This window comes from Calypte anna, chromosome 6 (genome assembly GCF_003957555.1).
Source record: "Calypte anna isolate BGI_N300 chromosome 6, bCalAnn1_v1.p, whole genome shotgun sequence".
NCBI lineage: Eukaryota > Metazoa > Chordata > Aves > Apodiformes > Trochilidae > Calypte > Calypte anna.
Genome location: NC_044252.1, coordinates 700,038 through 718,016, shown reverse-complemented (window position 1 = coordinate 718,016; position 17,979 = coordinate 700,038). Strand labels below are relative to the sequence as shown.

The window sequence follows — 17,979 nt, the reverse complement described above, 5'->3', positions numbered from 1 at the left end:
TCACAAAGTAAAAAAAGGACTTCAGTGATCATGGGGACAGATTCAAAGCCAGGGGATATAAACTGCAAGTGATGAAAGGGCCACTCCCACTCTGCAGTTACAAAGGGTTTCCAGTATCAGGAAAGGTCAGGAAGTTTGGGTTGTTCACACACAACTATGACAAAACTGACTGTTGGGTCAAATTTCAGACAAATGAAACTCCCCCAGCAGATCTGCTTTTGGATTACTGGAAAGATTCTCAGGGTGAACTTACCTGTCCTGACCCCTCCTCCAGGGACATAGAGATTCTCAGGTCTTTGAGCTTTCTGTGCAAAAACTGCAAAACAAACACTTTTTTAGATACTGAAATGCATCTTAGGAACATAGAAATACCAAGTCTGAATAGTGGCAGCACACACAGTGCTGCACAGCACTGCAGCTTCTGTTACCCTACTAAGTCCATTCAGAAACCAGGTAAGGAGTTGTACAGTATGAACTCCCCTCCTTTTCACTCCAGTATTTTAGCTCAGCCACCTCCAAGGGAAATCTGGATGTGCTTTCCACACATTTCTGTCCTGGGGGAAAGGAGGAGTCACCACAATTACCCTCACACACCTCACACTGCAGTTCTGGTTAGAATGCTTGTGAAACAGGACCAAGAGTTCCATAGCTGCCTAGCAAGCTAAGGAGCATGATTTGGCATGTTTTTGGCTAAGCCATGCCAAGGCCATTCTAGAGCTGGTACCAACTCACTTTTGGAGATGTACAGCTCGTTGTCTGGCTGGGAAGAGCTGGATTCTGGTCTTGGAACAGGAACTGGAGGTCTGTTAGCCATTTCTTGTGGGAGAGTGTCTTTTTCCACTGAGTAGTAAACATCTTCACCATACTGCTGGTACTCTCCTTCCCCTGGATCTGGCACATCCATGCTACTCCCTACAACAGAGCAGAGTTTGTAGCAACTTGGTCACTTCACTGAACACAGGATCTCTCCAGATGGACTATGTGCCCCTCCTTGCCAAACTAGCCACTTCACAGGTAAAAACATCCCGTTTTGCAGTGCCTCAGAAGTGTCAAAGCCCTTCAAGGCAGGGCTTAAAAACATCACTAACATCCAGCAGTGTGTGTTTGCTACTAGGCCTGGACCATCTGTTCTGGTGATGAAACCACAGTGAAAGATCTTGTATCTTTTTTTAAAAACCTAAGGAACACTTAGCTCTATGAATTCTAGTTAATTAACATATCATAACAGTTATCAAATAAAACAGACTACTGGCTTCCTAGGTGCTAGTGCCATCCCCTTCTCCAACAGGGCCTCACCTTCCAAAAACTTGCGGAGCATGGAGTCTTTTGTAGTCACAGACCCTTCATCTCTGGCAGCTGGAGAGTCTGGTTTGTACTGCAGCATCTCCACATCTGGAACCAGACAGATGAACCTGCTGATTATTCCCATAAGCACATGAGTAATAAACCAGAGCAGACTGAGGTGTTATTTTTTATGACCTTTGGTTTATGGTGCAAATCAAAGCTGAAGGCAGGCACCTGACCACAGCCATAGCTACCCACACGTGAGGGCTACTCTGACCTGGAAAAAGTACCTTAGGAGAAGCTGATTCACTTCCTAGGGAGTTTCTGATCCTCACAAACCTTGAAATCAGTGCAAAAGCTTGCAGCCTTTATTTGTGGGAGCAGTTCTAAACCAGGCAGCACTCTCACCCATTTCAGGGAGGCTTTGCCTGTGTGCTGGTACTTCAATTCCTACTTAAACACCTTCATTTGAGAGAGCCAATCCAAGTGCTGAGCACTGTGCCAGTTTAACCTTACCTCTTACAATGCAGCTGGATTTTAAACCCTGTCCTGATAAGCTCTAAGTGTTCTTTAGGCAAAGGCTAACAGGCTAAGAAAAACAGAGGGTTTCAGTAAAAGCCTCAGGTGTGGAAGGTTAACAGATTTGTGTATCAGGGCAGTACAGTGGGAGAACTCCAGAGGAAGCAGGAAACACAGAGAAGCCATCAGTGAGGAAAACATCTTAAAATGCAGACTCATAGAGCTCTCTGCTTTGAACCAGGGGAATCACTGGTGCTTACATTAGGGACAGTTCAGGTTGTTACCTTACTAGTCCTACTGGCCTGCCAGAGCCTGCAGCACATGTCCACACCAGGAGAACTTTCTGGAGCCCTCTGCAGCCTGATGATGTGGCTGTGCTTGCAGACACTCCCCCTGGAGCAGGGAAAAACCCTCCCCCCCTTGGGTTTTTTTTTCCCGGCAGGAAAAACTGTGTACTTGAACTGTTTAACTTCATGTGACTTGTTTGACAAGAGCTAGGCAAGGGGACACACACTGAAGCACAAAAGGAAGGATTATCCCCTGCATAGTTTCTGGGAAAACTGGACACTTCAGGGGTAGGAAAAGAGAGGTAAGTGTTAGAGGGTTTCAGCATGTTTTTCCCCCTCCACAGACTTAGTCAATCAGCCCCATTCAGAGGTGTACTGATTGCACACAGAGCTGCCAAACACCCAGAAACTTTCCCTCCTGAGTGTGAACAATAGCAGCTTTGTTCCTCAGCAGTCCAGCTGGCCTTGCTGCTTATCTCCACCTGAAGGCACAGTAATCCTGGTAGCAAAACTATCCCTGCAGCAGCCAAGCAGAATGTCTCAAAGAGTTTAATCAGGCAGAGAACCAACCAGGTCTTCTGGACTGCATAAACAACAAAAATGTTTTATAACATTGTTTAGAAGAGGAGAAAATTAGCTCAGGACAGACACAGGGAAAAGTGTTTCAGTCAGAAAGCTTTTCCCCTGAGGGAGCAGCACACTTTAACTGCAGAAACACTGGAAGTCCTTGAACAGGTACCTGAACTATAATAAGCTGCACTCTCTGCTCAGCATGGCAACCAAAAACTGTATCAGTGGGAGGAGGGCAGGCAAGGAAGAGCAGCAAGTTTACCATTGCTTAACACAGGTCTTTATCTTCATCTTTGCTATCAGCCTCACTGAATATTAATGGCATGGTGAAAGAGTCAAAAAATCTGCATATGTTTCAGATTTAGCTCAATATTTTTAGCAAGAACCCAAGTGGATTAGAATAATGATGTTTGCATTCTAATCTTTCTAGTACACCTCTTTCTAGGTGCTCACTTTCTTTTGTTCTCAAGCTTTTTTCAGTTTCCCAGTTGTCAGTAAACTCAGAGCTCTGATAATGTTCTGTTCCCCCAGTGCCTGGAAGTCAGGGTCCTGCGTGTCAGGAGGGAGAACCCAGGACATGGAGGAAAATCTGGTCCCTCCCAAATGCCAATTCATTTGTTCAGGGAGTCCTCAACACACTGAGGAGACAGCTCCTGATCTTGTGCACTGGCAGTCAAAGAAAGGTGTAGAGCAATTCCATCAGCAGCCAACACCAGAACTGGAGCATGGCTTCCTTCTGGTGAGAACAGCAAAGCTACAGCCAGCCCTTAACTCTGAAACCCAGCTGAGGTGTAGGAGAGATCAGCCTGGGCCTCTCAGACAGGGGCCCTGGTCCAGCTGGACACGTTTCTGCCCACTGCAGGACTGGATAAGCGTCAGAGGTCCCATCCTAACTTTGTGGTTCTATGAATATACATACAAAGATCTTCTGGGGCACCAGGGACAAATCCAGCCATGGATTCATACAGCTCTTCATCTGAGCCAGGATTCAAGGAACGTTTCATTAACAGATCAGTGGATAGATGAGCCATGGACTCATAAATAGCCTCATCCTCCTCCCCTTGCATCAGCTCTTCCTTAATGTGGCTCTTCAGCATATCTGCAGTTTCCTGGAGAGGAAGGAGGGCAAGGAAAAAAAAAGTTCACATTTTATTAAAATAAAGACTCTGGAATATCAAAGCAAGCAGAAGATCTGACTCTCCCAGCACTGATGGGAAAAACACCACTTTCTAAAAGCATCCCAAGAGTGAGGCTCCCCCAAGGAATGAAATCCCACTGCAGCTGTCTGGGCCCAGCCTTCCAGATCTCTGCTGTACCAACGGGTAGTGAAGGTGAAAGGGGTTGGTGCTGCCACACTCTGACAGCCATTACAGCCTCTCACTCCCTCACTTTCCTCTCCTACCTGATGGCTTCAGACAACTGGAATATAAGCAAAGCTGGCTCTAAAAACACAAATGTTTGTCAAAGGCTATTTTGGGGTTAGCATAGCTGACCAAAAGGGGAAAAGCTTAACACATGCAGAGCACTACCAAGAATGTGAGGTTTTAGCTCTGGTGCAGATTCAGTTTCCATTTCTTGGCAGCAGCAGCAGAGAACACCCCAAGTGGGAGTACACAGCCCCTTTTCTGTGAGATTAACAGGAAACCTCACAGCAGGCAGCTGTTCATGTCACACAGGCAGCTTTCAATTCACAGGACAGCAGAACCCTTTCCCACATCTTTACAACATGGGCTGGGGGTTGGAGGGGAAGGCAGTGCAGATCTTCACCACAGCATGCATGGGAGCAAAGTCAAAGCTTCATCTCAGCCCCCAAGTCCCAAGCACAGCCATCTGGACTGGCTACAGCACCACAACCACCACCTCACGGGCCTCCAACCCACAGGGCATGTGTGTAAAACCATCCACAGACTTCCCTCCACTGTCAAAATGGGTAAAGAACAGAGCTGGTGCAATGCCTTAGGGAGGTGCCAGAGAGAAAATGAGGTGAGCAAAGGGGTTTACTGGGATTTCCAGATCTCCATCCTAGTATTGGAGACACTGGTGCGGACCATTTGGGAGCTCTGGTACCAAACTGCACAGATAACTGGAGGGTCAGTGAGCAGGACCTGCTCTTACCACAACTCTGCCACTGTGCTGTGGGGAGGAGGAGCACAGTGCTGCAGGAAGAGGTTGGAAAGTCTTCCACAGTCCCCCCTCATTTAAGTGGGATGAAGGGCCTGCGGTTTTCCCAAGATCAGAGGTTACACCAGGCATCAACCCCATCCTTGATGAGGTGGATGACAAGGAAACCCATCCTGGCAAGTGTCAGCTTGCATTTTATTTCCTCTGAGCAAAGCCCCCAGGAACTTCCCCAGCTCCAGAGATGTACCCCAACCTCCAGAGCCTGGGAGCTTTCTGTGTGGCTGGGTGTCTGCCTTTTTGAGCCTGCCACATGAAGTGCCAAGCTTGGTGGCACTGTCCCCAGCTGCAGAGGACACTGCAGGAGGAGTGCTGCCTGCTCTTACCACGTACTCATCGATGAACTGGCGGAGGTCCCTAAAGCCATGTTTCTCTGCCAGGGTGTTGGGGTAGTGGCCACAGTTGTTGGCTACACTGTAGGCCTGCAGGGCCCCAGGACATGTGAGCAGCAGGGCAGTGAGGTTCTTCAGCCCGTATCTTGCAGAGAAGTGCAGCAGTGTTGGCAACTCCTCATCCCTCTGATCTGTGAGAACAGGAGCCTGTTAGAACCCAAGTTTCTCTCCAGCAGCAACAGAGCCAGCAGGTGAGAAACATAATTCCTAGCCAGGGGAGACTAAAGCAGGGGTGAAAGCTCTGAAAAGTACAGGTCCAGTTTCAACACAGACCTAATGGAGAAACACCAGCTGGGGCTGGGAGAACCAGGGAGAAAACGTGGGAGACATTTTGGGAAGCATGATTGTTTCACTGGGGTTGTGCTTGAGGCTGTCCACACAGCTGCATCTGTTGCAGTGCAAGGAAGTGAGACTGATTCCTGGGACAAAAAAAGGCTCACCCCAGGCAAATGGCAATCCTGCTTCTATTGGCATCACCAGAAATGCAGCTTCCTGACTGAGATTTGTGAGGCAGCCTGTGCAGGTACCACACACTGCAATGTTAAGGTGCTCCAAAGCAACACAACTGATCTAGATGAAGTTCAGAGAGAAAAGAAAACAGTATTTCAACTTACTTGTTGTCATATCTTCTTCTTCCAGCTGGTTGATCCCAAACAGGTGTAAGCCACTGGCAGGAATGTTCTTCTTGAGTGATTCAGTCAGCAGTTTGTCCAGTGCTTCTATGCTGTATGGCACAATTTTAAAGGCCTGGAAACAAATGGAAAGTGATTCTGCTTGGTGGAGCCTGGAGATTCAGCTCAGGTGAGACTTACAAGGTGTTTCTGTCTTTAGCACATATCAGAAAACCGTGGGCATAGACACTGAAGATGTGTCTGAAGCTGCATGTTGATTAACTGCCTTTTTTTTTTTTGTTGGGTGGATATCATGAGTCAGCCAGCCTTTTGCTCCAGAGACAGAAAAAGAACCTGTGCTTTCACTGAAGCAGGATGTTCAAGGTCATGTGAAAATCCCTAAATAACCTTGCATTTCTTCATTTCAGAAGAGCTACTTCATGTCAAGCCCTTTTTGCTCAGCTCCACTTCTCCAGCCTCTGAAAGAGCTGCCCTGCAAAGCAGCTGCTTGCTGGAGGCATTACCTGGCACATGAACTGCACTGGGTTGGCTGCACTAGCCAAGAGGCTGCTGATTTCCTCCATGTCAGTGTAATAGGTGACACTTGTTTCTCCCACCAGCAGGTCCCCTGAATATATCTGCAGAGGCACTGTCCCAGAGGTCAAATCTTTGGAAAGAAAGATGAGAAATCACTGTTAGGAACAAACACTGGGAATGAGTCTGCATGAAGAGCAGTTTGGAGATCTTGCTAGCTGGATAACCAAACTGATTTCTGTTGTGTTGGAGTCATTAAGAGCCTGGACCTTCTCTTAAAACACAAATATTTTGAATCCCACTGAAATTAGTATTTCCCTATATATGTGTGTGCATGCTTGGCTGTTAACTCAGCAAGTTATGAAATAGTTACATGTCAAGGAATTAATATCTTATTTCTCTCACTGTTAGGAACTGCAGAACTCACCTAGCTGCACACTCCATCAATGAGAAGGACACCTTTATAATGCAAAGTGCAAGTTATTTCCCAGCTCCATGTTAAAATTTAGTCTCAAAGACAGATGAAGTTGAACATTTTGATGTGGGTGAAGTCACCTCCTTTAAATCAATCCCCCTGAATGACTTTATGGGAGTTCTGCATTGACTGTTTGTCTCCATTCTCAGAGCTGCAACGTGATTCTTCAAGAGGACAGAGCAAAGCATGCTAATAAAAGCATGCTGGAAAATTACTGTAAACCTGAAATCTTTACCCTAAAGTTCAGCAAACCTAAAGTTTAGACAACCAACAGCTGTGTAAATGTAAATACCTAGTGACAGAAGATATCTAAATTAAAAGGCAAGCCAGGATAACTACTTTCAGCTCTGATCACAGAGCTCTTCATACATTTAAACACATGCTGCTAAAGTCACAGGCATGCAATTATTTACTGGCACTGACCTCCTCTTGGTGCCCTGCCAGTGCTAATGTGGTGGTGGCTGTAAGAGGCAGCTTAGTTCAAAGGGCTTCACAAGCTGCAATATGCTCCCACAGCTCCCACAGGGGGTTTCCCCTCACACTGCTGAGGGGATAACACAGAGCCCCCCAGGCAGCAGCCTGCCTCAGCTCCTCCTCACACAAGTACCACAGGTGAGAATGCAAGTCCCAGACTTCCTGGCCTCCACTTTTCCTGCCTTGCAACCTTACCCTTATCCCTCTTGCACTTGTCAGGACAGGAAGGTTGAGACAGAAGGGAAACAAGGGGGCAGGAGAGTGAAAATCTCAGGCCAGCTTACTTGGAGCCTCCACAGAGACTGTGTACTCGTTCTGCACCTCAGCCAGCACACGCACAGGTGAGGAGTTCTCTGGAGAGAATTCAACTTCTGTTTTCACTTCCCCATCTAGTTTACATTTCATGATGATATAAAGTGTTGTCTGCACCTAGGAGAAAAGGCACCACAACATGCAGGTTCACAACATAAGAACACTTACTGTGTTAAGTCCCTTGTCTAGACATTTAGTTGTCCCTGCAACTAACACACAAGTTTTTATTTGTAATTTTCATGACCCTGAATGATTTTTCAGAGCATCATCTAGTCATGGAGTAACTGGGCAGGTGGTCTGTTACATCTTGCTCCTGCACAGGTATATGCATTAAGGTGATAAAAGTGCACATATGTCAGCTAGATTTATAAACTGATTAAATCTAGATTTATAAAATTATTTTGTTTCATCTCTGTCAGTCTCTTCTCTCAAGCAGCAGAGCCCTGCTCTAGGTAGAAAATTCAACTTTTCCCATCTGAGCTGATTCCATACTACAAAATGTCATTTTCCAAGCAGGAAGCCACAATCCAAGCTCCTCAGTGTCACTTGCAGTTCAAGCACCAGAGTTGTCATACAAGGCTGCATGGAGGCTGTGGAGTTAATTGGCTGATTACAATCCCCTTCCTCCACTTGCCACCTCTAAACTTCCCCAGAATGGAAGCTGGGAAGTCAGGAGTGTGACCCTGCCTCAAAGCAGATGTGACAAGTAGTGATGTTAATGGGACTGTCTGCCAGCAAGTGACACTGCAGCCTGGACAGCACTGGGCACCGAGTGTTATCAGGGTATTTCTGGGCTTTAGGGAAACAGTGTCATGAGAGAGAAGACAGAGCTAAGAGGAAAGGTGACAGGAAAAGAACCAGAGGCTAATTGCCAGGCCTGTAAATTAGGGAGCCCCAGGAGTGGCCATACAGTACCCCACAGCGTATGCGGCCAGGCTGCACCACCGGGGGGCTCCCACTGCTCCGGGATGATCCGTGTTCCTCCCCCATGGCCACTCGGCGGGACTGCACCGGGTTCTTCTCCTCCTCTGGCTCTGTATCGGTCACAGAGTCACAGCCCGAGTCTGAAACACAGCAGAGAGCCCCGTTACATCGCTGCCCCCTCTGCTGACAACGTGCACTGCAAACACACACCCCGGGAAGCACCGGGACCTGCTGGGGGGAACGTCCTGTTGCTCTGCAAGTCGTGCTCAGAAAAGGGGATCTGGTTGAAGAAAGGGAAACTACAGAGCTTCCTCTTTGGTTCCCTCCCAAGCATCGCTGGGAAGCACTCACACGGCCACAGAGCAAGCACTGAACGTGCTTACAAAGCAGACACCAGTGCCACTTTCTGCTGAGATGGATGTTTCCTGCCCATCTTTGGTAGGGACATTCGCGTGCCAGTGTCTAATGTAAGAATGACATTACTCTGACTCCCACTGCAGGATGGCCAGGAACCTCTCCTTCCTCTCCTAGAAGGGGAGCAGAAAGTTAGCTTCTCTTTCATTTCAGTAATAGCTTTAGTTTTCTGGATTCTGCTGACCTGGCTCAACTTCCAAGTCCATTTGTGTCAACAAAACAGTAGTCTGAAGGGCTCCTGTTCCTCAAGCAACAACTTTAAGCTCTTGTATCTATATAAGAATGAGAAGTTCCAGAGCTTTTGCACTGCAAAATGCCAGTATTCTCCCCAAACAAACCTAGTAGGAGAAGTAAACACACCTAACCCTACCACCAGTGTTTATACAACAATGTTCTCATGCCTGTTTCCAAGTAGCAGCATGGATATTGATGGGAGAGCAAACAAGCTGAATCCATACCACTTGGCTGTAAAAAAAAATAGCAAGAAATAAAATAGCTTCCAGCTCTCCTCCCCCTGCCAGGAAACACCTTCCCCTCCTAGAGAAAGGAACAAACAGATTATTTTGTATCTACTTAGCAGAGAGCCCTTTCTTACCTAGTTTCCAGCTCCCTGTTCATACGATTCACACCTTGTTCCCCCAAATCAGGGGCTGAAGGTCACTGACCTCCCCTTGTCAGAAGATTTGCATGAATTCTTAAAACTATTTCCCACAGCCAGAATTTTCCAAACCTTGGAAACCCCTGGAGCAGTTGAGAATTTAAGCCAATGCTCTGGAAGTTATTTGTTATTTACTACTAATTGTAGAGCAGCAGCAAAGAGCAATACACATTATTTAGCAGACAGAACTGCAGATTTGGACTGGGAGATGCTTGATATTAGTAAGAAAGGCTGTGTTTGAAATGCTCAGTCCTGGTGAGAAAGACACAAGTGACCAACCACTTGTGGCATCCCTACAGTGAAGCTGCCAACAGTCCCAGTTTTACTCAGAACCCTCTCCCTCCAGCTACACCAAGTTTCCTCCACTCCAAAGTGTCCTGATAGTTCCAAACAGTGAAGCTAGAAGTCAGTCAGGAATTTAAATCTGAAATTCTTCATTATTATTACCAAAGACTTGAGCTTAGAATACTGGAAATTCCTTGTCATACACGTTTCTTTCATTTCCTACATACTGAAATGGGATTTTTACCAGCCATATGAATGTGACTTTGCTATCAGAAGACAGGTTTTAAGACAAAATTTTAGCAAATCATTCCTCTTCAATTTTTTGTCACCAACAGTGGTGCACATATGTTCAACTTCAAGTATGTGACTCAGTCCTCATGGCAAGCCTCCTCCACATTTCTGTTTGAATGTTTACTGTAGAGAGTGTAGAGCCAAAATTCTGCAGCTCTGTGAAGTTCAAGTAAGGCCTCACCACCACCATGCCTTAAGCAAACCTAGAACGGTACCTGTAACTTAGCACATAGATTTCAATACCACCAAAACTCTGCAGGTGTGGCTGATAAACCACTCTGACACAAGGCTATGTACTGTGCTCCTTTGGGTTTTCAGACAGTGGTATCAAGTGTTGAGGGAAATGGAGAGAGAATTTTGAATTCCTCAGCTCAGGATTTCAGTTGGTACTGTCCAAAGTCATCAGCTGCAAGAGGCAGATCCCAGTTCCCAAAAAACAGGGAGTGCCAGGCTGTCCAGGAAAAAAGAAAGTAAAAAGTAAAGCAAACCCTTGATGTTCCTATAATACATGTCCAAACTGACACTTGAGAGCATCCTGACACAAAGGGCATCTCCCCCATCCCAAGATGGAACCATTGGTGTGGTAATTTGTACCTCACTTGCCCTGTTCCAGAGAAAAGTGAAGCCTAAAGCTGTGGATCCTAACTACAACACCTGCAGTCAGCAAGGATAAAATGGGAGCAAGGAGAGAGAAAGCTTCCCAGGCTCTCTGATACTAGAAACAAATTGGCAGATGAAGAATAACCTGAGCTTTTAAGAAGCTCTGGCACTACCTGATTCTGCCTTGTACTTCTGCATTCTTGCAACAGAGTGGACTGCCCCGAGGTCATGTGCAAGGCCAGAGCTGTTAAGTAATGGAGGAAGCAGCAAGCAATGTTAATCAGTAATTGGATTATCAGCTGGTTAAACAGGCAGAGTTTCAGCTAGGAATTATTCATCTGGGGGGTTTTCATTCAGAGAATTCTGAAACTGCAAAGTAACAGCTTCCCACAGAAGCAGTGAAGTGATGCTACAGTCATCCTGTACGTTCCATCACATGCTGCTGACCTGTGAACACACAGTGTGGGAAGAGGAAACCAGCCCAGCCCATCTGATAAGGTTCTGAAGGGACAGGTTGTGAGATCAGGCTTCCCACTCACTGAGATCCCTGAGTAGTGACAGCCCTTCTGCACACACAGCTTCAGCAGTTATGTGATGTAATGACAGCCAGGCTAGAGAGGCCATCACTAGGAGATAACTGACCCATCAGAAAGGTAGGTGAATACCTGAGCTGAGCTTCTCCATGGGCATCCACAGGTGGTCAGCAGCTCCTGGTTGTAGCTGGCTCTGTCTTGGCTGGAGCCCTTTTTGTTCCCCTTTAAACAAAGGCTGTCTCAGGCCACACTTGGCAGTGAGATACTTGTGAGGAGAGCAGCAAGGGGAGGAGATGTGGTCTGAAAAACCCAACCACATTTCCCCTTGAAGAACGTGCTGCCCTCCAGGAAGTGTCAGCAGCTGAGCTGCAGGGACCAGCCCCGTGCCAGCCCCTTCTCACCTGCCCTGCAGAAACTCACCCCCAGGAAAAGCCCAAGGGCAACCTGGGCACACACCTCACCAGCCACTCAGCAGCTTTTAGAAGCCACTATGAAGCAGTTCTTCTGAGGCCTCACAGCACAGGCAGCTTGCTGGGTCACTCATTTCCTGCAGGCTGAGCTGCTGGGCTGTCTATCAGCTTGGAGCTGACAGCTGGGGTTTCTCAGAAGTCAGCCCTTACACCACAGGAGATGTGAGGGCTGGGAAGGAGTCAGCAGCCTGGCAAGACCACTCTGTTATCCACATCTTACTGCAAATGGAACAGCTGAGCAACTGGGCAACTTCTAAGGGTGACAAGAATCACACATGTGACTGATTCAACTATTCCTGATCACAAACACCCAACTTACTGATGAGTTCTCTCTCCTCTTGCAGTATCTCCCTGCTACAATTTAAACACAATGCAAGCCATTGCATGGCAGGAAAGACTCTCCACATAAAAGCCCACCAGGCTGGATTTCCACCTAAGGGAGCTGGGGAGCTGCTCTGGAAATCCTGCACCAGGAGATCACTGTTAGCCTGAAGCTGTGGTTCCAAAAGTGGCTTCAGTACATCCAAAGGACACTTCACTACTGAGAGGGCAGTCCTGCCCTCACTCTCCTTCAGACAGTGCCTCTTGGAGTACCACCTAGCAGTCCAGTGCCACACCATCCAGATGACAGGAGGAGAAGGAGGCACAACACTCTCCTTTGCAGCAGTCCGTGCTAAGGTCAGTCTGAACTTCTTGTTCTCAAGTCACTTCTGAAAATGCACTGAAAGTTTTGTGTGCTAGTAACACACAGCCATGAAACCCCTACAAAATGCAGCCCCAGAAGCAAAACAACTGTCCAAGTAAAGGTTTTTGAAACAGCTCAAAATCTGCCCTGTGCATTTCTTCAGCCCTGCTCTGGAAAAAAACCTCAGTTTGACCTCACACGCCTGCAAAAACTTTGCAGAAAGCACTTCAGCTGTTCCAAACTTGAAAGAAGCCGTCAGTGATGGTCACTGGGCTCTTGTTTTAAGCAGGTGTTCTCAAGCCTTGCAGTTCACATTGGCAGACACTTAGAATTAGGCTTTGTCACTGCCATAAAGCAACCTGCAGGGAGATTAGCATACAACTATGATGTGCATGGAGTCCAGTACTGCCTGATGCTTCCCAAGCACTCCAGTTTCTGTCCTGTACTAGTGTCATTTCCTTCTCCCCATCTAGAAAGCTGGGATATACCTGTGCTGGCACTGCTTGAACCTCCCGCTGCCAGGGAAGACAAGCTGTGAAGTATTGCTTTGAACTGGGAGCTCAGGAAGCACCTTGGTGGCAAACACTGCATCCATCCTGCACCTGGGCAGACTCTTTCATCTGCTCCACCCTTTGGCTGCAGCAGGATAAGGACATTCCTGCATTTCTCTCACTATCACTTGGGAGCTTGGTGAAGGTTTCTCTGAGTGCTTTAGGCAGCTCTCTGAAGTCAGTGTTTCCAGCATGTTCTCTCAACCTTAACTCCTGTGTAAGAGCATCACAGTTTCCTCTCCTCAACACCCAGCCAGGCTGCAGAGCTCCCATCTCAAGCAGCATCCCCCAGGGGGCTGACAAACACCTCACCCCTTCCTCTCCAAAGAGCAGGCTCACAGCACTGTATCTTCTCTAACACAACAGAGAAAAACACAGTTATAAGAATAAGTTTAGTTTTGCCACTTCAGAGAAGGGGAAAAAAAAGGAACCAGGGAGAGAGGACTGCAGTACAGCAGATCCTCTTGCTACAGCATTGTTTGAGGCCAGTAAGCTGGCTGAAATAAATGCTGGATGTGATTCTCTGAGATAGGACTACTCAGAACATATTCCTCCAAGTACTGAGAGCCAGAAATAATGACAGTGGTCCCCAGCTTCACATTTCTCTGTCCCTTAAGGACTGTGCATCAATTCCTGTCTCTCCCTACCTCCAGCTTGCTCTAGCCACTTGCACCATGTTCTCAACCCAACCTTTACACAAGTGTGAAGCTGTTGGGAATCCCTGCATACTGCCACTTCTTCCCCTCAGGCTGAGACACACTTGAGAGCACTTTATCCATCTGTCCAACCTGACCTCAGACTCTGAGTAGCCTATTCTAAGGTCACTTTATCTTTACAGCACAGAAACACAAAGCTGACCACAGCACCTTTCACTAGGAGAGGCTGCAAGAGCTTCAGCTCTTCAACATGCAAAAGACAAACACTGAAACAGTGGCTCCAAGAAGCTGTGAAGTCTCCACCTGAAGAGATACTCAAAACCTGACTAGACATGGCCTTGAGCTTCATGAATTTTGACTGAAGGAGCTCAAGAGGTCCCTTCCAACCTGAATGATTCTGTGATAGGCTCTGTGGTTTCATCCATGGCTTCATCAGTGCAACAGAAGCAAGCCAGGAAGTTAATTCAATTCCCTGACATGGACAGGAGAGAGAATGATAGGAGTTTATACAGTTTCTGTTATGCCATTTCCCTCCCAACAACAGTTCACTGCCTTGCTCTCTGGTATCTCTTAATGAGCCCCTCACTACACACACTAGCAACATCACAGCTCTTCCTCATTTAAGGGCTAAAATAAATACATAAATAAATAGATAATCTCACCTTCCTTCTAACTGCCCACTCTCCTCCACATTCACCACACTTCCTTACCCAGGGTTCTGACCCTCCTGTTGTCACAAAGTCTGCTGGCACTGATCTGTCTGTCTTGGGCATCTCATTGCATGAGAGCTCTGCTCAGCCAAGGCTGCACTCATCAGGGCAAGCTTGAAGGCTTCCTCATTTCTGAATTCATATGAAAAAAAAAATTAAAATAGCTTTTAGCATGTGATGTCTGGGGGCTATCATGTACCCATGATGTATTAAACAAACCACAGCCTCACAGCTGCAGTACAGGCAGCAGCAGAACAGTGTGAAAGCTATGGAGAGGCATTTGCCCTCACCCTGTGTCAGATGTTCCACTCAGGATTCAGCACCTACAAAGCTGCAGCTCAGTCATTTATGCATCAGGTGTAGTTCTTCAATGTGTTAGAAGCACTAAGAATGTGTGTGGAGAGAAGTGCTTCCCAGAGGAAGACACACAGACAGATAATATCAAATATGGTCATAAAATGTCTCTGCTAAGTGCTGTAGGAGAGAGTGCTAAGAAGAAGTTTCTCAGCCAAGTGCTCAGGAGAAGTTCACAGGTCTGCTGCAGAGAGTGGATTTAACTGAGACCTTCTAAGAGCTCCTGACTTCAAAGCTTTCATCTAAAACTCTACCAGTGAAGTCCTGGGAGGAGAGCAGAAGCAGTGTTTCTGTGTGGGAGGGGTCTGCTGCCACAAACAATCTTATTTTAAGTCACTCATACTCAGGTTGGCTGCAGCCAAACTATAAAGACAGATGCTGATTTGTTATTACCAACCAAGAAGAAAGTTTTCACAGTTTCACCCCAAAAAAAGGGAACAATGTGCACCTGGGGCTGTCCTTGTTTCAGAGGAAGCATTAGAACATTTGCATTTGAGACCATTCACAAAATCTGGGCTGCAGAATCACACCACACAAAAGGTCACCTAGACATTTTTTCCCACAGAGAAGCAGGACCTGATACATTCATCCAAGCACCTTCTGACAGCCCTCAGGCATGTTGAGTAAAACCACTAACACCAGCAGTCCAAGGAGATGCTGAGGAAACTGCTGTAACTTTGAAGAGCATATTAAAAAAAAAAAAAATCACTCAAATCCTAATGCCACACTCTACATCCAGGTTTGGAGGAAAAAAGTATCTAAACTTTTAGTTTTGCTAGGAAGTGCCAGAAAAGGTAATTTAATCTCTGGTGTCAGTTTTACTTTTTCAGAGTAAAAAAACTCAGCCATTGGGGTTTTTTGGGTCAATAAACTGTAGGGCACAATATTTACAGGTAGAACTTTAAAGATGGGTGGGTTTTATTTTTTATTTGCTTTCAAAACCAGGTACTTAAATAACTTCCATACTCAGAGTCACTTAATCTCTGCTGAGTTAGAGACCAATTCACCAGGCACAGAAAAACTGCTTTGCAAAAATACCTGTTTTACAAGGATTGTGCCATTTTAGCTTCCTATTTCAGTTTAACATGCTACTAGGATAAAGAAGGATAAACAATAGCACATCTTTCCCTCCTCCAGTACCTCTGACCAGGAAGCACAACTCCACAGCTGCTGCCTTACCTTCTGAAATTGCCTTCTTGACAGCTGCAAGGTAAGCATCGGGCTCATCATCATTTGTGAGTTCTTGCCACTGAGACCAGTCCTTGAAAAAGGTGGAGTAGTCCTCAGAGTCCGTAACACCACAGAACAGCTTGACGACTTTGTAGGGGGGCCACAGAGCCTCCTGCAGGCTCTGCAGGACAGGAGGGAGATAAAAACTCTGCACCAGCTCAGCAGACAGCAGGAGGATGATGCTCCGACTCCTGTGGAAGAGGTCCAGCTCCTGGGGGGAGAGGGCAACCTCCCCCTCCAGCTGGTAGCCCAGGATCCGATGCTTTCGGAGGTGGCGAGTGAAGAGGAAGAGGTTCTGGAGGTACTGACACCACTCCCTGGCGTCACTGCCGTGCACAATCAGCACATCGTATCCTCCAGGGGTTCCTGCCCGGGGCAAAACACAGGCAGGAGGCTTAAATTCACAGCAAGAACTGACCCAGAGCTTTGCAGCACAAAAACCCCACAGGGCAGTCCCCGTAAAGCATGTCAGAAGCTCCAGAGCCCTTCAGAAGTACCTCAGGTCTATCCAGAGTGAGGTGTTCACAGACACAGAGCAATTCCAAGGGTGCCTGAACTCCCACTTGCATTTACTCTGCTAAAATTTAACTTAAAATTTAATTTTTTTAACTCTCAAAGAGCTTGCTATGAAGAAGAGGGTTTCCTATGTATTTTCAAGTGAAACAAACCACATGTGAAAATTTAGAGATTCAAAGTGTGTGGATAGGAGAAAAAAACACCCAAAAAACATAAAAACCTGACCTGCAAAACAAACCAGCCTGAAGAGGGGAGTTCACCTTGGCATGCAAAGTGAAATAATTTTAGGCAACTCTTAAGGTCTCTGCAACACAGCTGCAGACAGCACAGGCTCAAGCAGAGCACTAAACACAGCCCACCAAAAATAAGAAAGGCCTTTAGGTCAGCGAGGTCCCACCAGGCTCACAGGAAGCCACTGCAGCTCCCATTGGTGTCACTGCTCTCATTGCAGCAGAAAGCAAAGTGCCTGCAAAAGACTCCTGCAGCCCAGGGGTACACCCAGGAAAGGACTGAAGAGTGTTTCCAGCTTGCTGAGATCACACCTAGATTGAACCAAGGTGACACAATCAGTGCTCACCCACCCCTCTCAAGAAAACTTGTTAGTGTAAATTTAATTTACCTGTGAAGAACTTCACCCCAGTTTGAGGATTGCAGCTCTGGGCCCGGGGTAAATTTCAGCACTGAGCATTTCAACCCTTATCAGCAAATTGTCATCATCTGATTCCAGTTTGACCCTTCAGAAGTGGCAGCATTTCCAACCCACACCCACCCAGAAGCAAACAAACAAAGGCAGAGTTTTCTAATTAAAGTAGAAGGTGATGCCTAAAATTTGGCATGCCAAAAAAAAGCATCTGGAGAGAGTGAATTTACCAGAATGAAAGACAACAGTTTTGCAGTCACCTTATTCAAACTAAACCAAAACTGAACAGCCTCCAAAGACCCCATCATCCTGCCACCCTCCCCAGAACCTTCATTGAGAAGCAAAGGCTGAAAACCTCCAACCCATGCAGTAACCATCTCCAAACTGCAGCTGAGCAGCACTGGTGCAGCTGAGAAGTGGGGATCAGGAAGCAGAATCAGGAAAAGTGAGCAGAACTCAGGTCAGTTGTTTTATTCTAGGAAGGGAGGAGTACCAGAGACTTCTGCTCCCAGTGCCACACGTTGATTTACAGCAGCACACAGTGGGGAAGGGCAGCACAACTCTGGGCCCACACACTGCACCCCAGCCTGACCTCCTCAGATGGGGAGAAAATGCAGCAGGTCTCTGAGGTGTGCCCTCACCCCAGCTCCTGCAGCCTTTCCCCTCCTAGCATAAAATGAGCAACAGTGTTCTGAGAAAGGGGAACTGAGAATTAAAAGTACTGACTCCACTTCTATAGCCAAGGAAACTCTCATGTTCATAAGCAAAAATACTGGAAGTGGGTGTTGGAGAACTAAATAAGTTTAAGTCAGCAATAGGACTGGTT

General features: G+C 46.8%; 1 protein-coding gene across 3 annotated transcripts in view; it reads right to left on the bottom strand.

Moving 5' to 3' along the window:
* The window catches only part of PIK3AP1 (phosphoinositide-3-kinase adaptor protein 1), a 28,616-nt gene that overhangs the window by 5,108 nt on the left and 5,529 nt on the right, over nucleotides 1-17,979 (bottom strand). For 2 of the 3 annotated variants that reach the window (XM_030452867.1, XM_008504027.2), the window contains 10 exons: nucleotides 15,947-16,363; nucleotides 8,552-8,700; nucleotides 7,609-7,753; nucleotides 6,366-6,508; nucleotides 5,845-5,977; nucleotides 5,165-5,361; nucleotides 3,580-3,769; nucleotides 1,297-1,392; nucleotides 733-912; nucleotides 254-316 (listed from right to left, as the gene is read on the bottom strand). In XM_030452867.1, the coding sequence (XP_030308727.1) occupies nucleotides 254-316; nucleotides 733-912; nucleotides 1,297-1,392; nucleotides 3,580-3,769; nucleotides 5,165-5,361; nucleotides 5,845-5,977; nucleotides 6,366-6,508; nucleotides 7,609-7,753; nucleotides 8,552-8,700; nucleotides 15,947-16,363 (1,713 nt within the window). The remainder of the gene's footprint in view (nucleotides 1-253; nucleotides 317-732; nucleotides 913-1,296; nucleotides 1,393-3,579; nucleotides 3,770-5,164; nucleotides 5,362-5,844; nucleotides 5,978-6,365; nucleotides 6,509-7,608; nucleotides 7,754-8,551; nucleotides 8,701-15,946; nucleotides 16,364-17,979) is intronic. The other variant, XM_030452866.1, reaches the window with a different exon arrangement.